At 41.1% G+C, this 25,581-nt stretch overlaps 1 protein-coding gene across 1 annotated transcript in view; it reads right to left on the reverse strand.

Annotated features, from left to right (window-relative positions):
- The window catches only part of gtdc1 (glycosyltransferase-like domain containing 1), a 46,179-nt gene that overhangs the window by 13,556 nt on the left and 7,042 nt on the right, over window positions 1-25,581 (reverse strand). Inside the window, 3 exon segments of the mRNA XM_029635216.2 lie at window positions 880-1,140; window positions 19,038-19,211; window positions 19,955-20,122. Coding sequence (XP_029491076.2) covers window positions 880-1,140; window positions 19,038-19,211; window positions 19,955-20,122 — 603 coding nt within the window.

Below are 25,581 nucleotides of genomic sequence, written 5' to 3' on the forward strand. Positions count from 1 at the left end.
CACATGTTTAGCAGTTTTACTTTAGTGCCTTACTGCAAACAGGATGCATGTTTTGATTTTTTTTAAATTCTGTACAGGTTCCTTATTTTCTCTCTGTCATTTAGGTTAAGATTGTGGTGTAACTACAATGTTGTTGATCCATCCTCTGTTTTTTTCTCCTATCACATCCATTACTCTGTAACCGTTTTAAAGTCACCATTGGCCTCATGGTGAAATCCATGAGCGGTTTCCTTCCTCTCCGGCAACTGAGTTAGGAAGGACGTCTGTATCTTTGTAGTGACTGGGTGTTTTGATACACCATCAAAAGTGTAATTAATAACTTCATTATGCTCAAAGGGATATTCAATGTCCTCTTCTTTTATTTGAGCCCATCTACCAATAGATGCTCTTCTTTGCGAGCCATTGGAAATTTGTCCATGGTCTTTGTGGTTGAACCTGTGTTTGAAATGTACTGCTTGACTGAGGTACCTTACAGATAATATATGTGTGGGGTATAGAGATTAGGAAGTCATTCAAAATTATGGTAAACACTATTATTGCACACATGCAACTTATTATGTGACTTGTTAAGCACATTTTTACTCCTGAACTTATTTAGGCTTGCTATAACAAAAGGGTTGAATACTTATTGACTCAAGACATTTCAGATTTTCATTTTTGTATTAATTTATAAACATTTCCAAAAGCATAATTCCACTTTGACATTATGGGGTATTGTGTGCAGGCCAGCGACACAACTTCTCAATTGAATCCATTCAGGCTGTAACACAACAAATTCTGTAGTAAGTCAATCGGTGTGAATACTTTCTGAAGGCACTGTATGTGTGTTCTTGTGTGTGTATCTATCTCAAGTGTAGAGATGACAAGACATCAACTCACCACCTATGAGGCCAAATGATATGAAGAGGTCTGACGTGGCTCTCTTCTCCTCCTCCATCCCCCTCTTCCTTCCCTCCCCCAGGCCTTCGCTCTTCCCTGGGGTGAGAAGGAGCCTCGGCCTGCCCGGTGCCCTCCCTCTGATCCAGGATGGCAGCCTCTGGCTCTGGGCTCAAGCAGAGCGCTTTGGGAGCCGGAGGGGAGCTGAGACTCAGAAGTCCCTCCTTTTCCTCTTCTACTGGACTGAGTAGTACTTCAGGTCTGCTGTGGTTAAATCAAAGTGACTCGTGAAGACATACATACTGTACTGCGCCACTTCATAAAGTGATAAGTACATAAATACACTATGGTATGACCCTCGATGATGATTCGGCATTATATTATTATATACTGAACAGAAATATAAACGCAACATTTAAAAAGTGTTTCATGAGCTGAAATAAAAGTTCACATGACTTTTCCATTAGGCACAAAATTCTTATTTCGCTAACATTTGGGTACAGTATATTTACATTCCTGTTAGTGAGCATTGCTCATTTGCCAAGGTAATCGATCCACCTGACAGGTGTGGCATATCAAGAAGCTGATTAAACAGCATGTTCATTACTCAGGTGCACCTAGTGAAGGGAACAATAAAAAGGCCACTAAAATGTGCAGTTTTCACAACACAATGTCACAGATGTCTCAAGTTGAGGGAGCATACAATTGGCATGCTGACTGCAGGAATGCCCACCAGATAATTTCTCTACCATAAGCCGCCTCCAACATAATTTTAGAGAAATTTGCCAACTGTCGTCACAGGCGCACCACGTGTAACCACGGCAGCCTCCACATCCGGCTTCTTCCCCCGCGGAATCGTCTGAGACCAGCCACCCGGACAGCTGATGAAATTGTGTCACAACCGAAGAATTTCTGCACAAACTGTCAGGAACTGTCTCAGGGAAGCTCATCTGTGTGCTCGTCGTCCTCACCAGGGTCTTGACCTGACTACAGTTTGGCTGATTTACTTATATGAACTGAAATTGTTGCATGTTGCGTTTATATACAGTTGAAGTCGGAAGTTTACATACACTTAGGTTGGAGTCATTAAAACTCGTTTTTTAACCACTCCACGAACTAGTTTTGGCAAGTCGGCTAGAACATCTACCTTGTGCATGACACAAGTAATTTTTCAACAATTGTTTACAGACAGATTATTTCACTTATAATTCACTGTATCACAATTCCAGTGGGTCAGAAGTTTACATACACTAAGTTGACTGTGCCTTTAAACAGCTAGGAAAATCCCAGAAAATGATGTCATGGCTTTAGAAGCTTCTGATAGGCTAATTGACATCATTTGAGTCAATTGGAGGTGTACCTGTGGATGTATTTCAAGGTCTAACTTCAGTGCCTCTTTGCTTGACATCTTGGGAAACTCAAAAGAAATGATAAAATCCTCAGAAATACAATTGTAGACCTCCACAAGTCTGGTTCATCCTTATGAGCAATTTCCAAACGCCTGAAGGTACCACGTTCATGTGTACTAACAATAGTACGCAAGCATAAACACCATGGGACCACGCAGCCGTCATATCGCTCAGTAAGGAGACGCGTTCTGTCTCCTAGAGATGAACGTACGTTGGGGTGAAAAGTGCAAATCAATTCCAGAACAACAGCAAAGCACCTTGTGAAGATGCTGGAGGAGAAAGGTACAAAAGTATCTATATCCACAGTAAAACAAGTCCTATATCGACATAACCTGAAAGGCCGCTCAGCAAGGAAGAAGCCACTGCTCCAAATCCACCATAAAAAAGCCAGACTATGATTTGCAACTGCACATGGGGTCAAAGACCGTACTTTTCGTACAAAATCATACAAAAATAGAACTGTTTGGCCATAATGACCATCGTTATGTTTGGAGGAAAAAGGGGAGGGCTTGCAAGTCAAAGAACACCATCCCAACCATGAAGCACGGGGGTGGCAGCATCATGTTGTGGGGGTGCTTTGCTGCAGGAGGGACTGGTGCACTTCACAAAATACACGGCATCATGAGGTTGGAAAAGTATGTGGATATATTGATGCAATATCTCAAGACATCAGTCAGGAAGTTAAACCTTGGTCGCATTTTGTAGCAAAATGGCTTAAGGACAACAAAGTCAAGGTATTGGAGTGGCCTTCACAAAGCCCTGACCTCAACCCCATTGAGAAATTGTGGGCAGAACTGAAAACGCGTGTGTGAGCAAGGAGGCCTACAAACCTGACTCAGTTACACCAGCTCTGTCTGGGGGAATGGGCCAAAATTCACCCAAATTATTGTGGGAAGCTTGTGGAAGGCTACCCGAAATGTTTGACCCAAGTTAAACAATTTAAAGGCAATGCTACCAAATACTAATTGAGTTTATGTAAGCTTCTGACCCACTGGGAATGTGATGAAAGAAATAAAAGCTTAAAATAAATCATTCTCTCCACTATTATTCTGACATTTCACATTCTTAAAATAAAGTGGTGATCCTAACTGACAGTGAATTTTTACTGGAATTAAATGTCAGGAATTGTTAAAAAAAAACTGAGTTTAAATGTATTTGGCTAAGGTGTATGTAAACTTCCGACTTCAACTTTATTTTTGTTGAGTGTATTATGACGCTTTTTTTTACAATAAAGAGTTCAATCAAAAATAAATAAACATGTCAGCCATTTCTCATAGCCTCCACTTAGTCTGTTCTATCACTGCTGTATTACCGTGGGGCCTCTGGCCTGCCTGGAGACAGTGGTTAACACTGCGAGGCTTGTGGGGCTCTGAGGTCATCAACATGATGCTGGCCTGTGATGGAGATGGAGCTTGTGTTCTAGGAATACTGTTTAAAGGCATTTACCCATGCACACACACACACACCGTTCAATTTCACAGCACTCGAAGTAGATATGAAATTCTCCTCATAGAACTGTATCCATCGCGTGCATTGTGAATGGTTTGCTTCACCAATGAAAACAAAAAACGGAGAAGATCGTCCGACGCTACAGAAATCCTCAGCCTTTTGTCAGGTTGCTTCGCTTGGAGAGGCAGACTGGGATGAGGAAGAGAACAAGCACGGAAAGATGCTGATGTCATTGACGAAGGAATGGGAAACACATTTAAAGTGCTGGCACCAAGGCAAGTGTTCGTGGCTTAGGGTACATTTATGAAGGCAGGAGCCACTGCTTTTCATGCTACAGAGTGGCATAGACCGAGGGTCTTGTTACTGTTCTAGTCAGTCTAGAGATCCAGTCTTCTTATTACTTCTGGATGATACCACAAGGCCAGACCAAGATAAGGCCAATAAGTATTTAGACAAGAATTGCTGGTTCACAGAGGAATTGTCATTGGCTTTATAAATACCTGCATTTTTCCAGTGGGTGAGGAAGATAAAGATACAGTATCTCAAAGCATACCGCCCACAGCCTTGGTCTTTCTTAGCAACCACACCTGAATGAACCAGCAACTATTGTAGCAAATACAGTGGAGTTTAGGCCCATCCTGATTTTCATTAAAAGCTTGTTACTGATGCCAGAAGAATCCTGTGGTGAGAATGACATCACGGCGTGACGAATCTCCGCTAACAGATTTAGCAACGTTACCATAAGATGTTCATTTCTGGAAAAGTCATCTACAATTAAGCAATGGGTGTGGTAGCCTATAGGCTACCGTATATGGTTCCACTGCACTTCATTGGGTAAAACCAGTTTCCTAACATCAACTTCCTTAATTATCTACCTCCAGCACTACTGTCTTTCACATAATGAATCCTTCTTGAGGAAAGAGACTGAAGAGAGGGTGATAATATTGCCTTAGGTGTGGAAAGATTAGCATAAAGAATGCATGAAAACATATGGCTGGGCTAGAGGACAAATGTTAAGCGCTGTCCGTCTCTAGCAATGCACTTGAGTTATTAGAATCCATAAAGCCTTTCTTTTCAGAACGGTGTTGCTGAAATCAAGCAGCAAGACGTTACCTTGACAAGGCATTGATAAACCTGACAAAGTGGGATAGAGTGGGCAGATGGATAAAGAACCTAACCGCTATGGACATGGGATGGCCTCTGCCGTACAGCTGGACTGTGGAGCTGACAAAGAGCCACTTGTGGTTAGGTATGACCAATGAGACTGCCTCACAGCCCCCTGGGAATATTTTATTCGATAAGCCATTTTAAAAATTGGATGAAGGGGTTTAGACTAGGGGCAATAAAAACGCTGCCGTATCTACCGGCAGAGAGCGAGAGAGAGAGAGGAAACAAGAGGGAGAGAGAGCGGTACTTAGGGAGAATGCCGCCAATTAGCTTATTTATAAATCAACAGCAATTTCTGTGATGGCTTTACCTCTGCATTTGATTAAATGTGAAAGGATGAAGGGGGGAGTCAAAGTCAAAAATCATTTGATCTAATTTCCTTTATTGGCAATAATCACAAGTGTCTCTCCCACTGGGTAATGAAAAACGGCAGTGATCTTGAGCCACGGTGAGAATGGGCTCTGCTCTGCGGAGGGAGGAAAACGGAGGCCTCTGGGCTGTACACTCACACAGTAGTATTACACAGGCTAGCCAAGGACTGTTTGGTACATAAATAATGTACAACCTCACATGAAACACGTACCCAAAGAAGACCAAAGTGCTGCTTGCTAATATGATAAGTATTAGCTATGACAATGATTCATTGTAGGTGATGGGGTTTCTTCTTTGTTTGTGAGGTTGAGGTCAAATCTATAGCACATGTGGTACCAGGAGTTGATCAACATAGGTTCCCAATAAGTCATTGAGTTAGAACTAAACACAAGAGTCCTGTTTTTAACGACAACAGACACCACTGTTGAGGTGATCTAAGGATACTCCTGGTCCTTCCAGGATGAATCTGACTTGACCAAGTAGGAGTGAGTGTTCAGAGTAGGACAGAATACAGGGCACGGAACCATCCAAAGGTTTAGCATCGAGGTTACTGTCCTGAGGGCATCACTTCAAAACAATCTCATCAGCATAATCCCTGAAACTAGCCATTTAGCCCATCTAATAGTGGCTTGATGAGAGACGGCCAGGCCAGTCAGCTACTCTTTAGCCGTTCCTGAGGCAGCCAGAGCACTGGGAGAAGCCTCAGCCTCCGTGGCACGGACAGAGCAGGTCATTAAAGCCCATTAAGATCTACATTACAGTCATTATGAGGCTGGCGAGCTGACCCTTTAGTCAGAAACTATCGGTGCAGTCCACTCTGCAGCACTCCTATGAGGGATGCTGGTCTACTCGATATGGCATGGCGAACGGAGGCTACGGTCAGCGAGAGGGCCCAGGGGGGGAATTCCCCACGAGTGTTCTGACTTATACAGAGATTAAGGTGGAAGGGGAGCGAGGAGGACAGAGGAGGATGGAGGACGTTTTGCCTTGAGTATCATGGATGACTGTAGAGCTCAGAGCCTGAGAGACCCAAAAGTCATAAAATAATAGGGAGTTTTTTGTGGTGGTTATTGTGGGAAAATTATACCATTATGTAACACGCATATGGCTTGCAAAATGTGACATCGGGAACAAGCAGCTTACACCAAAGGCACAGAAGCCCAGACATCTGCTGTGGAGCGCAGAACGTGCGGTAATACCCTCCGATACACAAAATATAACCTGTCCGCTCAATGTTTTTCATCCAGGTTGAGCTTCGGACATGAAAATCCCCATGTTAGGATTTGATTTGTTGTCACAAACACAGAGAGGGATATGGAAGTTCCATAAGGCATTGAAAACAAGAGCGAGAAAAAAGTACAATGTAAAGCATAGATCCCTCAGAAATATCCAACTGACTTCCATCCTCACAATACTAGTGACCGTTTTCCTCTGTGGCAGTAAACCATTATCTTTTACTGGGTTGGAACTAGGATTGCAAAGGGAGGGTTTATTACTGGAAACTTTCAATGTTGACCAGTAAATTACCAGAATTTGGGTAAATTAAGTTATGTTTTGGGGGGAAATTTTATAAGATGACATCTAGTGGCCTTTCTGGGTACTTCAGATTATCATAAGTGTCTAATTATCTCTGGCACTTCGTGTGGCCTTATTACATGTACAATACACGATTGTTATATTTAATAAAAATGTTTTATAAAAACGTGTATGACAAAGCTGTATAAATATTAAACATGAACTTAGTGAATACCATTGGTGTATGAAGGGTTTCAGCATGAAACAGGGCAGCCGGTAGGCTAGCGGTTAAGAGGGTGGGTTAAAAATCTGTTAAAAATCTGTTGTTGTGCCCTTGAGCAAGGCACTTAACCCTAATTGCTCCTGTAAATTGCTCTGGATAAGAGCACCTGCTAAAATATAAATATCCTTTACGTATTTTCTTACACACTTTTGTTTATTTTACTGTCAAAATGTCTGTTGTAAAAATGTTGGTGCCAGTTGTGAAAAAAGCCAATAGTTTGAGTTAATTGAAAATAATGAAATTTTTGTTAAGATGCTTTTTTCATTAATGAGGCTATTTTCTCTTGAACCATATTGTATATCTACTAGAAACTCATGAACAGAATGGGGACACAGATAAAATATATATACTATACATTGAAACATTTACCAGTTACCAAAATTAACAGATTGCCATAGATTACCTGTTAATTAATCAAATTGTATTGGTCACACACACGTTATTAGCAGATGTTATTGCGGATGTAGCGAAATGCTTGTGCTTCTAGCTTCCGACAGTGCAGTAATATCTAACAAACTACACACATGTATATATGTTAGTAGGAATTAATTAAAACTATAAACATAAGAACGAGCAATATCAGAGCGGAACAGACTAAGATACAGTAGAATAGTATAGAAAACAGTATATACACATGAGATGAGCAATGCAGATATGTAAGCATTATTAGGTGAATGAGATAACGTAGAACAGTATAGAAAACAGAATATACACATGAGATGAGTAATGGAAAATATATAAACATTAAGTGACTAAGAGACCATAGAATAGTATAGAATACAGCATATACAGTTGAAGTCTGAAGTTTACATACACCAAATAAATTTAAACTCAGTTGTTCAACATTTCTGACATTTAACCCTAGTAAAAATTCCCTGTTTTAGGTCAGTTAGGATCACCACTTTATATTAAGAATGTGAAATGTCAAAATAATAGTAGAGAGAATGATTTATTTCAGCTATTATTTCTTTCATCACATTCCCAGTGGGTCAGAAGTTTACATACACTCAATTAATATTTGGTAGCATTGCCTTTAAATTGTTTAACTTGGGTCAAACGTTTTGGGTAGCCTTCCACAAGCTTCCCACAATAATTTGGGTGAATTTTGGCCCATTCCTCCTGACAGAGCTGGTGTAACTGAGTCAGGTTTGTAGGCCCCTTTGCTCGCACACGCTTTTTCAGTTCTGTACACACATTTTCTATATGATTGAAGTCAGGGCTTTGTGATGGCCACTCCAATACCTTGACTTTGTTGTCCTTAAGCCATTTTGCCACAAATTTGGAAGTATGCTTGGGGTCATTGTCCATTTGGAAGACCCATTTGCGACCAAGCTTTAACTTCCTGACTGATGTCTTGAGATGTTGCTTCAATGTATCCACATAATTTTCCTCCCTCATGATGCCATCTATTTTGTGAAGTGCACCAGTCCCTCCTGCAACAAAGCACCCCCACAACATGATGCTGCCATCACCGTGCTTCACGGTTGGGATGGTGTTCTTCGACTTGCAAGCCTCCCCCTTTTTTCTCCAAACATAGCGATGGTCATTATGGCCAAACAGTTCTATTTTTGTTTTAATGTCTTTTAATTGCGGTTTTGGAGCAGTGGCTTCTTCCTTGCTGTGCGGCCTTTCAGGTTATGTCGATATAGGACTCGTTTTACTGTGGATATAGATACTTTATCTTTTTCCTCCAGCATCTGCACAAGGTTCTTTGCTGTTGTTCTGGGATTGATTTGCACTTTTCGCACCAAAGTACGTTCATCTCTAGGAGACAGAACGCGTCTCCTTCCTGAGCGGTATGACGGCCATGTGGTCCCATAGTGTTTATACTTGCGTACTATTGTTTGTACAGATGAATGTGGTACCTTCAGGCGTTTGGAAATTGCTCCCAAGGATGAACCAGACTTGTGGAGGTCTTGGCTGATTTCTTTTGATTTTCCCATGATGTCAAGCCAAGAAGCACTGAGTTTGAAGGTAGGCATTGAAATACATCCACAGGTACACCTCCAATTGACTCAAATGATGTCAAATAGCCTATCAGAAACTTCTAAAGCCATGACATAATTTTCTGGAATTTTCCAAGCTGTTTAAAAGGCACAGTCAACTTAGTGTATGTAAACTTCTGACTAGAGGTCGACCGATTATGATTTTTCAATACCGATTATTGGAGGACCAAAAAAAGCCGAAACAGATGAATCGGCTGATATTTTAAATGGATTTATTTATTTGCAATAATGACAATTACAACAATACAGAATGAACGCTTTTATTTTAACTTAATATAATACACCAATAAAATCAATTTAGCCTCAAATAAAATCATCAAACATGTTCAATTTGGTTTAAATAATGCAAAAACAAAGTGTTGGAGAAGAAAGTAAAAGTGCAATATGTGCCATGTAGAAAAGCTAACGTTTAAGTTCCTTGCTCAGAACATGAGAACATATGAAAGCTGGTGGTTCCTTTTAACATGAATCTTCAATATTCCCAGGTAAGAAGTTTTAGGTTGTAGTTATTATAGGAATTATAGGACTATTTCTCTCTATACCATTTGTATTTCATATACCTTTGACTATTGGATGTTCTTATAAGCACTTTAGTATTGCCAGTGTAACAGTATAGCTTCCATCCCTCTCCTCGCCTCTACCTGGGCCCGAACCAGAACACATTGACAAAAGTTACCCATGAAGCATCGTTACCCATCGCTCCACAAATGTCGCCGCCCTTGCAGAGGGGATCCACTACTTCAAGGTCTCAGAGCGAGTGACGTCACCGATTTAAACTCTATTAGCGCGCACCCCGCTAACTAGCTCGGGAGTTGATAGGCTTGAAGTCATAATCAGCTCAATGCTTGAAGCACAGCGAAGAGCTGCTGGCAAACACACAAAAGTGCTGTTTGAATGAATGCTTACGAGCCTGCTGCTGCCTGCCACCTCTCAGTCAGACTGCTCTATCAAATCATATACTTAATTATAACATAATAACACACAGAAAAAGGAGCCTTAGGTCATTAATATGGTCAAATCCGGAAACTATCATTTCGAAAACAAAACATTTATTATTTCAGTGAAATACGGAACCGTTCCGTATTTTATCTAACGGGTGGCATCCATAAGTCTAAATATTCCTGTTACATTGCACAACCTTCAATGTTATGTCATAATTACGTAAAAGTCTGGCAAATTAGTTCGCAACGAGCCAGGCGGCCCAAACTGTTGCATATACCCTGACTCTGCGTGCAATGAACGCAAGAGAAGTGACACAATTTCCCTAATTTAATATTGCCTGCTAACCTGGATTTCTTTCAACTAAATACGCAGGTTTATTAAAATATACTTCTATGTATTGATTTTAAGAAAGTCATTGATGTTTATGGTTAGGTACATTCGTGCAACGATTGTGCTCTTTCGCAAATGCGCTTTTGTTAAATCATCCCCCGTTTGGCAAAGTTGGCTGTCTTTGTTAGGAAGAAATAGTCTTCACAGTTCACAACGAGCCAGGCGGCCTAAACTGCTGCATAGAGTGGGGCAAAAAAGTATTTAGTCAGCCACCAATTGTGCAAGTTCTCCCACTTAAAAAGATGAGGCCTGTAATTTTCATCATAGGTACACTTCAACTATGACAGACAAAAAAAGAAAAAGAAAAATCCAGAAAATCACATTGTAGGATTTTTTATGAATTTATTTGCAAATTATGGTGGAAAATAAGTATTTGGTCAATAACAAAATTTTATCTCAATACTTTGTTATATACCCTTTGTTGGCAATGACAGAGGTCAAACGTTTTCTGTAAGTCTTCACAAGGTTTTCACACACTGTTGCTGGTATTTTGGCCCATTCCTCCATGCAGATCTCCTCTAGAGCAGTGATGTTTTGGGGCTGCTGCTGGGCAGCACGGACTTTCAACTCCATCCAAAGATTGTCTATGGGGTTGAGATCTGGAGACTGGCTAGGCCACTCCAGGACCTTGAAATGCTTCTTACGAAGCCACTCTTTCGTTGCCCGGACGGTGTGTTTGGGATCATTGTCATGCTGAAAGACCCAGCCACGTTTCATCTTCAATGCCCTTGCTGATGGAAGGAGGTTTTCACTCAAAATCTCACGATACATGGCCCCATTCATTCTTCCTTTACACGGATCAGTTGTCCTGGTCCCTTTGCAGAAAAACAGCCCCAAAGCATGATGTTTCCACCCCCATGCTTCACAGTAGGTATGGTGTTCTTTGGATGCAACTCGGCATTCTTTGTCCTTCAAACACGACGAGTTGAGTTTTTACCAACAAGTTATTTTTTGGTTTCATCTGACCATATGACATTCTCCCAATCTTCTTCTGGATCATCCAAATGCTCTCTAGCAAACTTCAGACGGGCCTGGCCATGTACTGGCTTAAGCAGGGGGACACGTCTGGCACTGGGACACGTCTGGCACTGCAGGATTTGAGTCCCTTGCGGCGTAGTGTGTTACTGATGGTAGGCTTTGTTACTTTGGTCCCAGCACTCTGCAGGTCATTCACTAGGTCCCCCCGTGTGGTTCTGGGATTTTTGCTCACCGTTCTTGTGATCATTTTGACCCCACGGGGTGAGATCTTGCCTGGAGCCCCAGATCGAGGGAGATTATCAGTGGTCTTGTATGTCTTCCATTTCCTAATAATTGCTCCCAGAGTTGATTTATTCAAACCAAGCGGCTTACCTATTGCAGATTCAGTCTTCCCAGCCTGGTGCAGGTCTACAATTTGGTTTCTGGTGTCCTTTAACAGCTCATTGGTCTTGGCCATAGTGGAGTTTGGAGTGTGACTGTTTGAGGTTGTGGACAGGTGTCTTTTATACTGATAACAAGTTCAAACAGGTGCCATTAATACAGGTAACGAGTGGAGGACAGAGGAGCCTCTTAAAGCAGAAGTTACAGGTCTGTGAGAGCCAGATATCTTGCTTGTTTGTAGGTGACCAAATACTGATTTTCCACCATAATTTGCAAATAAATTCATAAAAAATCCTACAATGTGATTTTCTGAATTTGTTTTTCTCATTTTGTCTGTCATAGTTGAAGTGTACCTATGATGAAAATTGCAGGCCTCTCTCATCTTTTTAAGTGGGAGAACTTGCACAATTGGTGGCTGACTAAATACTTTTTTGCCCCACTGTATACCCCGATTCTGTTGCACAGAACGCAAGAGAAGTGACACAATTTCCCTAGTTAAAAGAAATTCATGTTAGCAGGCAATATTAACTAAATATGCAGGTTTAAAAATATATACTTGTGTATTGATTTTAAGAAAGGAGTTAATGTTTATGGTTGGGTACACATTGGTGCAACGACAGTGCTATTTTCGCGAATGTGCTTGTTAAATCACCCGTTTGGCAAAGTGGGCTGTGATTCAATGATAAATTAACAGGCACCGAATCGATTGTATCGAAGCTAGATAAACTCGTAATATCATCAACCATGTGTAGTTAACGAGTGATTATGTTAAGATTGATTGTTTTTTATAAGATAAGTTTAATGCTAGCTAGCACCTTACCTTGGCTCCTTGCTGCACTCGCATAACATCAGCCTGCCACGCAGTCTCCTCGTGGAGTGCAATGTAATCGGCCATGATCGGTGTTCAAAAATGCAGATTACCGATTATTATGAAAACTTGAAATCGGCCCTAATTAATCGTCCATTCCGATTAATCGGTCGACCTCTACTTCTGACCCACTGGAATTGTGATACAGTGAATTATAAGTGAAATAATCTGTCTGTAAACAATTGTTGGAAAAATTACTTTTGTCATGCACAAAGTAGATGTCCTAACCGACTTGCCAAAACTATAGTTTGGTAACAAGTAATTTGTGGAGGGGTTGAAAAACGAGTTTTAATGACTCCAACATAAGTGTATGTAAACTTCCAACTTCAACTGTACATATGAGAAATGCAAGATATGTAAACATTAAGTGACTTAAGATACTGTAGAATAGTATAGAATAGAGTATATACATATGAGATGAGTAAAGCCAGATATGTAAACATTATGTAAGTAACTAGTGTTCCATTCCTTAAAGTGGCCAGTGATTTCTAGTCTATGCCTATAGGCAGCAGCCTCTAATGTGCTAGTGATGGCTGTTTAACAGTCTGATGGCCTTGAGACAGAAGCTGTTTTTCAGTCTCTCTGTCCCAGCTTTGATGCACCTTTACTGACCTCGCCTTCTGGATGATAGCGGGGTGAACGGGCAGTGGCTCTGGTAATTTACCAAAATGACTGAAGATTCCGGTAACTTGTGTAAATTACTGGTAGCTTTGCAACCCTAGTTGAAACACAGAACAAAATTAGCGCCTTTCATTGTGACACGCAAGCACCATCCATCCCAAGGGGACAAGACTCAGAAGTCATTCTGTTCCAATTAAAACACTCTGTGGGTACCGTGACGTCATGCTCTGTGGACCCATCATGGTCAAATGCTTGTCATTGTCCTTCTAAATGTAAAGTATGGGGTATAAATCTCATTTGTGTAATGGGATAAACATTCAGAACAATAAGGCACAGGACAGATATCAAATCAAACTTTTGTCACATGTGCCGAATACAAAGTGTAGACCTTACCGTGAAATGCTTACTTACAACCCCTGAACCAACAGTGTAGTTCAAGAAGAGTTAAGAAAATATTTACCAAATAAACTAAAGTTTAAAAAAAGTATAAAAAGTAACACCATAAAATAACAATAACGAGGCTATATACGGGGGTACCGGTACCGAGCCAATGTGCAGGGGTACAGGTTAGTCGAGGTAATTTGTACATGTAGGTAGGGGTGAAGTGACTATGCATAGATAATAAACTGCGAGTAGCAGCAGTGTACAAAATAAATGGGGGGGGGGGGGGGGGGGTCAATGTAAATGGTCCGGTGGCCATTTGATTAATCTATCTGTGTATATTGAAGTTAGCTAAAGTTTGAAAAGTAGAAATGCTTAGTGTCAAACTATGACAGTTTCTGGTGAAAGGAAGTTGTCTGTGTGAGATCCAAGTTTAATTCACGGGTTGTAGATGTAGTCTGTGGGACTACAGGTTGTAGATGTATAACTAAAATGAACATGAAAGTAACATAACAGTACTTATTGTTAGTGTTATTGGGATTAGTTCAGATATATCAGTATTTGGAGGGTTTGTCATGGACACATTCTCAGTAACAATTTTGTTATTGAGAATGTGTGACGCACATTGCAGACGAGCCATGTGCTAAATGTAGAAATAAATAGGTGATCATTTTCAATATCCTCCTCTATCAGCTTTGGCTGAGGCAAAGCTCCCCTAGTTAGGAGATTATTGCATTGTGTAGCTTGTTTTGAAAACACCCATTTTTCTTGATTATGTCACCACTGAACAGATGCCAATGTGTGTTAGCTAAAGTTTGGTATTAAGGATAAATCACCAATGCAGGGTTTGATCCTTAATTCGTTCCTATTCATCACGGTTAGTTCCCCGAACTTCAAAGCCACCATATGGACCCAATTGCGGTCGTTCCTGGCACATGAGCGACTGAAAGCTGAGGCACTACCGTACCTCCAGTTTCGCTGTGCACTGTCATCATACTTTGTGCTGAGCATTTATTGCATACTGTTCTGTACTCAAGCTACATGTCAGGTGAACTAAACTGGAGTTGTGGGGGGGGGAGTAGAATGACAGGATGGGGAGTTGGAAGATATAAGAGGATAAAGGAGGACAGAAGTAAAATCAAGGTAAATAGAAAAAAGGTGCCCACCGACCAACAGCTGTTTTCATCACGTCACAGAAGAGCTTATACAGGGGTGGTTTGATTAGGAGAGCTAGGCTTCCCCCTCCGCCTCACAGGCAGGGTGACCGCCGGTCGCTGACTGGAGAGTAGTCAAAGAGGAGATTGTGGGATGAGCGTCAGGTCATCTGAGGATGACAGACTCAGGAGGCAAAGGGTGACAACGGATTTGACCCCCGCGGGCCAGAGCAGAACAGGGCTTGCTGGCTGGCTGGGCTGGGTGGCTGGGTGAGTGAGGTTTAGGGAGATTTACCTCATCATCTCAGGCTGTATCTAAACGGTGTCATGATCAAGATTAGAGGTTAGATTGGAGTACACAACAGATTACATGGTCATATAAATCTGTTGAACACAACATATTGTTCTAGATTTTCATTAGTGGTAAACAAGGGGATAAATATCTGGGATCAGTTGAAAGTCTATCCATGAACAAAGTCAGAGAGAACGTGGTGAATCATCTGAACTAAACTCACAGAGAGGGGGTATGTATCATCAATTTGATAATACAAATAATGGAATCAAGCAGACAATGTAGCAAGAATTCTTTACACTTTTCTACATATCATAAAGAGACTAAATAACCACATGAAGGACTGTACTACAGCATTTCTCTTTCTTTCCGTCTCTATTTGGTAGATGTTTGTTCAATTATTGCAAAATGATCACCCTGTTGATCTAATGGTAAATCAATTCCAAACATCAATCAATCCTTGTTTCTGTCTACAACACACCTGTTTAACAGTCTCCTCAAGCCAGTCGACCCAGACGGCAATGCCTTTCAAATTCCTCTGCTCCATCGCTTTAATGTTTCCAATTAGTCCCCACAGTCCCACGGCTAAACAGTCTCACCAAGCTTTACCAAGGCTCGTGGCAACAAATGCCTTCGGATGTCGATAATCTAGAAAACCTTCGACACTCCTTGGGGTTGTTTGTTCTTCATAGGTTTTCTATGTGGGGTGGATGATACAACAACAATCTCTCTCTGCCCTTAGACACAAATCAGAAATCAAAGCAAACCGGTTAACCTCTCCATTTTTCGCACAAACAGTATTCATCCAAAAGTCTACATTTTTCTGTCTCATCAGTCGTTCAAACAGTGAAACACAAAATGAACTGTATAATAGAATATATCTGATGAGGTTATTATGGATCGTGTTGGACTAAACAGATTATATGTGTCCTCCTGTTACCATCTTCAATCAGTTGCGAAAACGTCCAGTTGCATTTGAACTTTGTCAAAGGAACGTTTCAAACAGGATATCCTGCCATCTGCTCCTCCAGAAGACTCATTCCAGGAGTCAGTCACTTGAGACCTGAGTTGACTGCCTGCTTCTTCACACAGAGCCACATCAATGTCTTTTAAAAGTAGCCAAAAAAGAACAACCTTTTCCCAATCAACTTAAAAGTATCTTCAGTTATCTGTAGCGAGTTAAGGGACTTAATGAAAACCGGCCATCAGTGGGGAGGTCCTAAAGAATGTACAACGCTTTCAAGCGGAGTTGAAACCTGCATTAATATCTTTTCATGGAAGAACATTAAAGGAATCCCTCCTTTTGTCTCTTAACATTAACAATGGAGAACCTGTTCCATAGAAGCCTATATTCCCTTGATTCCTTCCACATTCCTTTTTTAATGCAGATATTACATGAGAGAAAATGAATTAACAATATACTAATCATGATCAATCTGGTTTCCCTCCCCCTTGAACACCTGACGGCATTCTGTTCTCAAGAGGAAAAGGAACACACGCTGTCTGACAACCTGACAGCCACACAAAGGCCTCAGAAAGAACTGGTGTGAATGGGGGAAACTGCAGTGGGGTCCCGGGCAAGGCCTGCCAGAATTTGGCATCTGCTGATCACGTGCACATTTTATGACCTCCTCTCCATTCCCCACCCACAGTATATATATAATATATATTTGAATATTGTCAATACGCAACACACACACACACACACACCAGCGGATTGACAATACTCAAAGAAAGTCAATGCCCCGCTGTTCCACGATGATAAATGTGATGGCTTTGTATCTCACCGCAGGTTCCTGCAGGCTCAGGTCAATCGCTATTAAATTACAAAAGTCCACCTCTCAAAAGCCGATTGATAGATGGATACTGCAAACACACAAACCACAAAGAGCCCTCCATTGCTTTCACAAACCCACCAGTTGTGCAGCCTGAAAAAAAGGGCTTTTAGGTTGTTGAGATTTTTTATCTGTGCATTTGCAAATTCATTTGGGCTCTTAGTAACACCAGAAACTCTCCAGAGCTTGGACCGAGTGGACATTTCTGAGAGCGACAGAGCGACAGAAAAATACCTATACAGAAAAATCTTCTGGTATTTCTACACTATTTGTTTCTCTGAGCGTTTTATATTTTCAAAGAGCTGGACTAACTGTGTTTGGAAAAGGACCGCGGGCATGTTGGGGGATTGTCGGCCATGCATATAATCGCTTACTTACACTCTGTGAGTTTGCTTTGGATCAGGCAAATTACCATCTGAAAATGAGCTGAAAAACACTCTGGGCGAGAGGCCTGCGTCATCCATGGCAGTTCACTTTCAGTATTTCTTACCGCAGCGAATATACAGGGAAACATGTGGAGATGCACACAAACACACACACTGCTCAGAAACTGTAGTTGCATCATTGCTTTCAATGTACTTAAAATTTAAAGAGTAAAAAATACTCTCTAAATACTATCGAAACAAACCTTACTCTTAATCTTGGCACAGAATCTGTCTAGTTGTGTGGTAATGCATTATGATGATGTTGAATGTTAAACTTGTCACTGTGAGGGAATATGCGCTTCCAGCATAAAGTGGACTCAAATCACATAATACACTCGCTCTAATTGGGAAGGCCATAAAATAAAGTCTGCGTGACACAATTACTGCAGGCAGGGTCACACAAACACTCTCACACACAACTTTCATGGACAGGGAGACGTAGGCTTAAATAATTAGCTATAATATGCCACAAGAGTATGCTCAGAACAATATGTGCACTTGGGTGAGCGGCGGAGACTGCTTTCATCTTTTCCACTGTGTTCGGTCACCCCCGAAGAATGGCAAGGCTTGAAAGGAAGCACAGGAATCGCAAAAAAAACTGCATCATATGTTTATGAATTTCTATTCAATAAATGCCATGCCGCCCTCATGAAAATATGGGCATTATGGTTTCGCTTAAAATGGAATATCAAGGAAGAAATTCCCGCTGTGATACATGAGAGAAATGTTCAAGCAGCAACACCAACATTGGATTGACAAGCACACACCTGTGTGGTCAACACTTAGAAAAAATGACTTTTGTCTAAATACCTTTGGTGTTTCAACGTTAATATTCAAATTTAAACGGCTATGATGCCGTCGTTTTCATGTGAAGAAGTGGCTGCTGTTGATTTGGTCTGTAATAGGAAGCAGACCCTCTCTGTTGCGTCGAGGTTTGGAGCACTTAGCAGCTAGCGCATTGTTTTGGAACAGAGCAATAAAAAAGAACCACCCCTCATCACTGAGCCGAGACAACAGCTTATATAGAGACGCCTGGATCCAATCGATCCACAATGACAGTTCTCTAATCTATATGCATGTTATTTTACTTACAAATGTAAACTCATTGTTCGGTATTAGCTGAAGTGAATTTCTAAGTACAATTTGAGGTAACAATGGATATTTTCTGGGGCTTTAGTCGAAATAATTCATAATACATTCAATATATCCTTAACCGCAATGTTCAAATTAAATAATTATTATTTTTATTTGATATGTTACCTATACTGATGAAGCACATAAGTCAATCCAATGAGATAGAGAAAAACCCCTCTCCTCCTAAAAAGGTTGCCACCTCTTTCCATCTCACCCAAACACTTCACACGGACGCATCAACATCTGTAATGAATACATCAACATCTGTAATGTATACATAGGCTACGGAACGTGCGAGAGTGACAGATAGGCCTTAGCGAAAACACGAAACAGGATATTAAAGCTCTGTAGACACTACTAATCTCGACTCTTACACAACTAACTTCTCTCCAGTCAGTCAGATTGCTATTAACCATGCTCCCAAACCCTATCAGCTCTCTGGGCCGGATTAAAAGCCTGCAACTCTCTTTCTCTTTCTCTCTCCACTCTGCTTTATTTAATCAGTGGCCTGGTTATCCCTAGAAGGCAAATTACTGTAGCCAGGGATGATGACACTGACCTTGTGACATGGGGGAATTGGATGGGGAAGTGGAGGACCCGACACTTTGGGCGTATGAGCTTGTCCAGGTCTTTGGGCCTGTGGTCGGGGATCATCTTCATGAAGGACGAAATGGAGGACAGGAAAGACTCCATGTTGAAAGAAGAGTTGAACGCCACCACATCTGCCACCAAGCTGGGGGGAAAGGAAAAGAAGGGTACACACACAGTCAGTGACACACACACACACACACGCGTACGTACACACACAAAGTGACACTACTTCATTTGCAGATTCAGTGTGTGCCACATGGAACAGTTCAGCATAGTCTGCATTTATCAGTACAGTCTTAAATGGCTCCCATTCTCTTTCATTAGAACGAAAGCCATGCATTATAATTCAAATTAGCAAAGCAATCTGGCTTGAATCCAATCAAACATCTCTTAATGATCCATTCCCTTTGAGTAGCGTATTATTTAATGCTGCCATATTTGACTGGGTTAATGCCATTAAAGTAGATTGAGTGGGCCTTGCAGAACTGACTTATTGACGCGTTGCCCTATGCAGATCAACAACAATCACTTTTCTTTAGAGTGCCCCTCTCTTTACTGTTTGCCTTCTGATTAATGACAGCCCAGTCGCTCGACAAGAGTGACTTCAATTACCCAGAGAGCATCATGTCGGCCTGCCGTAATTAACCAATCATGTTGCGCCCCAGACATGCTCATTAAGACAAACTATTACCGTATGTATAGTGTGTTGTTTGTTTATTTTAAATACACAAACAAACAGAGCAATTATGCTCGTTGCTCATCGTCTTTGCTTGTTACGACCTCTTGTTCCTACTGTTAACTGGGATAATAACGTGCTCTCACTGTGCACCAGTGTACTGTATTATACATTGTGTACTGCACACTCAAGGCCTGGCTGGTCTTTACCATGAGAGAACCTGGTTGTATCCGTACTGGAAGTCTCTGTCCTGGCTCTTGCGGACTGGATAGACCAGCTGGTTCTCGTGGAAGTAGAGCACCTTCTTCAGTGTGGCCAGGTCAGGACGCAGGGCCACCAGTTCAGACAGGTTCAGCACAGAACTGGCAAACAGGACCCTGAGGACCAGAACACAGCACAGGGGGTTAGGATGGTGGGTTAATCTATCTGCAAATTACAGTGCATTCAGAAAGTATTCAGACCCCTTGATTTCTTTTCCACATTTTGTTACGTTACAACCTTATTCTAAAATGGATTAAATAACAAAAAATCATCATCAATCTACACACAATACCCCATAATGACAAAGCGAAAACTGGTTTTTAGAAATGCTGCAAATGTATAAAAATTTAAATAGCTTATTTACATAAGTATTCAGATGCTTTGCTATGAGACTCAAAATTGAGCTCAGGTGCATCCTGTCTGTCCTTCAGATGTTTCTACAACTTGATTGGAGTTCACCTGTGGTAAATTCAATTGATTGGACATGATTTGGACAGGCACACATATGTCTATATAAGGTCCCACAGTTGACAGTGCATGTCGAGCAAAAACCAAGCCATGAGGTCGAAGGAATTGTCCGTTGAGCTCCGAGACAAGTCAAAGCACAGATCTGGGGAAGGGTACCAAGAAATGTCTGCAGCATTGAAGGTCCCCAAGAACACAATGGCCACCATCATTCTAAATTGAAAGAACCACCAATACTCATCCTAGAGCTGTCTGACCGGCCAAACTGAGCAATCGGGGGAGAAGGGCCTTGGTCAGGGAGGTGACCAAGACCCGACATCATGATGTGGGAATGTTTTCAGCGGCAGGGACTGGGAGACTAGTCAGGATCGAGGGAAAAATGAACAGAGCAAAGTACAGAGAGATCCTTGATGAAAACCTGCTCCAGAGCACTCAGGACCTCACACAGCCAAGAAAACACAGGAGCGGCATCGAGACAAGTCTCTGAATATCCTTGAGTGGTCCAGCCAGAGTCCAGACTTGATCCCGATCAAACATCTCTGGAGAAACCTGAAAATAGCTGTGCAGCAACGCTCCTCTTCCAACCTGACAGAGCTTGAGAGGATCTGCAGAGAAGAATAGGAGAAACTCCCCAAATACAGGTGTGTCAAGTTTATGGCGTCATACCCAAGACAATTTGAGGCTGTAATTGCTGCCAAAGGTGCTTCAACAAAGTACTGAGTAAAGGGTCTGAATACTTATGTAAACGTGATTTCAGTTTTTTATTTTTTATTCATTTGCAAAAATGTCGAAACACTTATTTTTGCTTTGTCATTTTGAGGTATTGTGTGTAGATTGATGAGGGGGGAAATCTATTTAATCCATTTTAGAATAAGGCTGTAACGTAACAAAATGGGGAAAAGGTCAAGGGGTCTGAATACATCAGAATGCACTGAACAATTATGTCTAACAAACGCTGGGCCTTACTACCATATCTTCCTGCTTACTAAGGTCGGACTAAAATGAAACCCTGGGAGGTGAGGGATAGCTCTCTTTTTAGCCGAGCCATATCAGACTTGAATGTCCCCACTGCTTCCAATGCCAACCACTAAAATGCCTTTTATCCATCAAAGGGATAAATCCTGCTAAATATGACCCATTTATCGTAACCAGCAGGTAAAATAGTAACATCACCCAAATCTAATAATTTCCCAAGCAGGATAATCCACCCAGCCCTGCCCAGCTCTGCTGCAGCCTCTCAGACAATGCCGCATTTCCACCGCAGCCCTGTCTCTAAAAGTATATCTCTTTCTCCGTCTCCCTCTGCGGCATCTCTGTATCTGTTGCGTGCTCAGCGATGAAGCTTTGAAGCTCCATCATCTCCCTATGTGACCTCATCCTCCACTTCAAGCCTTGGCCCATCCCTTCATCAGTCAGTCAGTCCCCTTAACCCATGAGCGAGGAATCTTTGATGTGGTTGAGTCCACGAGCCATCGCTAAGATCACGTCCCCGTGTGCCTCTCAGACATGGGATTAGCCCAATTTCCTAGCCTGTTTGGGCCTTCGATCAAAACTAAAAGAGGCCTACAGGACTGCATGTTACAGAAATCACCCTCACCCCCTAAACTCTGTCGGTAATGCGGGGGCTCTGACTCAAACCAGATGAGAGTTCTCTATTTTTACCTTTTTCATGCCAAGAATATTCCACAGGGACATCCTGTGTAGTTAAGAATTAGACGCACTGAAACTGCAGGGCTAAAGTATCCCTTTAGTGGGAGATGGATTTAAAAAATATATATATTTACCTTTTTCATATAAATAAGTAGAACATTTTGATTTGTTATGTGCTGAATTACCACTTGTCATCCCATAGAGGGAACAGCAAATATCCCATTCTCCAGAATCCAAAACAGCAGAACTGAGAAAGGGGGTTATGCTTAGTTACTTACTGTATGAGCTATTACTTAGCCACATGACATTCCATAATGTACCTAGCCACCAGAGGTGGGACAAGACACAATTATTCAAGTCTCAAGTCACAAGATCCTAGTCAAGTCCCAAATAGAACTGTTAAGTCTTGAGTCAAGTCCAAGTCGTGCATTCAAAGAGCAAGTCGAGTCGCAGGTTTTTTCAAGTCAAGTAAAAAAAATAAAGGCAATGAGTTGTTCAAATACAAATCTAAGTTTATTTATTGAGATTACCAGAGAACAAGTTATTTTGTCTACAATGCATTTTGATTAGACCTACGTAATAATTTATTTGAACAACAAATTCCAAATGGGAGCTTCATAAGTAAATTATCCATTTCAGGCAATGTTGACTTACCAAAAGACCAGTATGTCAATGCTAGTAATTGTTGCTTGAAGCCCCATTGCTGGTGATCTTGCAAAGTTAACTGTTCATATTATTGACCAATGGTGTAAATTACTTAAGTAAAAATATTTAAAGTACAACTTCAGTAGTTTTTTGGTATCTGTACTTTACTATATATATTTTTGACAACTTTTACTGCACTACATTTCTAAAGAGAATCATGTACTTTTTACTTCATACATTTCCCATGACACACAAAAGTACTCATTACATTTTGAATGCTTAACAGGACAGTAAAATGGTCCAATTCACACAGGTATCAAGAGAACATCCCTGGTTATCCACTGCCTCTGATCTCACTAAACACAAATGCTTTGTTCGTAAATTATGTGTTTGGAGTGTGCCCCTGGCTATCCATACATTTATTTTAAAAAATAAAAAATTGTGCCGTCTGATTTTCTTAATATAAGATATTTAAAATAATGTATACTTTTAGTTTTGATACTTAAGTATATTTTAGCAAATACATTTCCTTTTGATACATAAGTATATTTAACCAAATACTTATAGACTATTACTCAAGTAGTATTTTACTGAGAGTCATTTTCTGTTAAGGTATCTTTCCTTTTACTCAAGTATGACAATTGGGTACTTTTTCTACAACTGTTATTGACCAAACAAATTTGGAGCTGCATAATTCATTTATGGCAATCCTACAATCTCTCTACAATTTGAAGTTTGCGATGCACAGCAAATCAGCAATCAGTTCGCTAGTTCAGTGGTTTTCGGGTCAAGTTTTTGACCCGCGACCCCCAAAAATGAGTGGTTCAAACTTCAAGTTTACAACCCCGCACACGCCCATGCCCACACGGCGAACACGCACACAAATGTAGCCTGTCATTACAGCCATAAACGGTGATGCATTTTCAAAGTGCAAGATACAGAAATAAACTGTGTTTTACATCTGCATTTTGAGCTGAGTCATTCATGATAGCAATCAATATCAATTAGGTATAACGTTATCATGTCATACTGTCACTTTTTGGAGTCAATAGCAAGCAGGATCATACGACCTCCCAGCATGCAGCGGGGGTTGAATGATCGGAATAGAAAGCATGTAGCCTTTTTCTTCAGAATAAATATCATAATTAATTTGCCAGAATGTTACATTTTCATCGCATAAATATTGAAGGTAGTGCGATGTTACAGCTAGCTATCTTTAGTCATAGCCAGTACTACCACTGAGGTAAAGAATTAGAATCCACCAAAACTAGGCCCATTTTAAATATGAACATGATCTATGACATCACCAGGTAGCCCATTGTTGTGGCAAAGATGTGTCAGTAGAAGATTGCTAATTAGCACTTTAAATGAATAATATTAATGTACAGTTGAAGTCGGAAGTTTACATACACCTTAGCCAAAAACATTTAAACTCCGTTTTCCACAATTCCTGACATTTAATCCTAGTAAAAATTCCCTGTCTTAGATCAGTTAGGATCACCACTTTTTTTTAAGAATGTGAAATGTCAGAATAATAGTAGAGAGTGATTTATTTCAGCTTTTATTTCTTTCATCACATTCACAGTAGGTCAGAAGATTACATACACTCAATTAGTACTTGGTAGCATTGCCTTTAAATTGCTTAACTTGGGTCAAACGTTTTGGGTAGCCTTCCACAAGTTTCCCACAATAAGTTGGGTGAATTTTGGCCCAGTCCTCCTGACAGAGCTGGTGTAACGGAGTCAGGTTTATAGGCCTCCTTGCTCGCACACGTTTTTTCAGTTCTGCCCACAAATTTCTATGGGATTGAGGTCAGGGCTTTGTGATGGCCACTCCAATACCTTGACTTTGTTGTCCTTAAGCCATTTTGCCACATATTTGGAAGTATGCTTGGGGTCATTGTCCATTTGGAAGACCCATTTGCGAACAAGCTTTAACTTCCTGACTGATGTCTTGAGATGTTGCTTCAATATATCCACATAATTTTCCTTCCTCATGCTACCATGTATTTTGTGAAGTGCACCAGTCCCTCCTGCAGCAAAACACCAACATGATGCTGCCACCCCCGTGCTTCACGGTTGGGATGGTGTTCTTCGGCTTGCAAGCCTCCCCCTTTTTCCTCCAAACATAACCATGGTCATTATGGCCAAACAGTTCTACTTTTGTTTCATCAGACCAGAGGACAATTCTCCAAAAAGTATGATCTCTGTCCCCATGTGCAGTTGCAAACCGTAGCCTGGCTTTTTTTATAGCAGTTTTGGAGCAGTGGCTTCTTCCTTGCTGAGCGGCCTTTCAGGTTATGTCGATATAGGACTCGTTTTACTGTGGATATAGATACTTTTGCACCTGTTTCCTCCAGCATCTTCACAAGGTCTTTTGCTGTTGTTCTGGGATTGATTTCCACTTTTCGCACCAAAGTACGTTCATCTCTAGGAGACAGAACGCATCTCCTTCCTGAGCGGAATAACGGCTGTGTGGTCCCATGTTGTTTATACATGCGTACTATTGTTTGTACAGATGAACATGGTACCTTCGGGCATTTGGAAATTGCTCCCAAGGATGAACCAGACTTATGGAAGTCTCCAATTATTTTTCTGAGGTCTTGGCTGATTTCTTTTGATTTTCCCATGATGTCAAGCAAAGAGGCACTGAGTTTGAAGGTAGGCCTTGAAATACATCCATAGGTACGCCTCCAATTGACTCAAATTAGCCTATCAGAAGCTTCTAAAGCCATTACATCATTTTCTGGAAATTTCCAAGCTGTTTAAAGGCACAGTCAACTTAGTGTATGTAAACTTCTGACCCACTGGAATTG

Source organism: Oncorhynchus nerka, linkage group LG3 (assembly GCF_034236695.1).
Source record: "Oncorhynchus nerka isolate Pitt River linkage group LG3, Oner_Uvic_2.0, whole genome shotgun sequence".
Lineage (NCBI taxonomy): Eukaryota > Metazoa > Chordata > Actinopteri > Salmoniformes > Salmonidae > Oncorhynchus > Oncorhynchus nerka.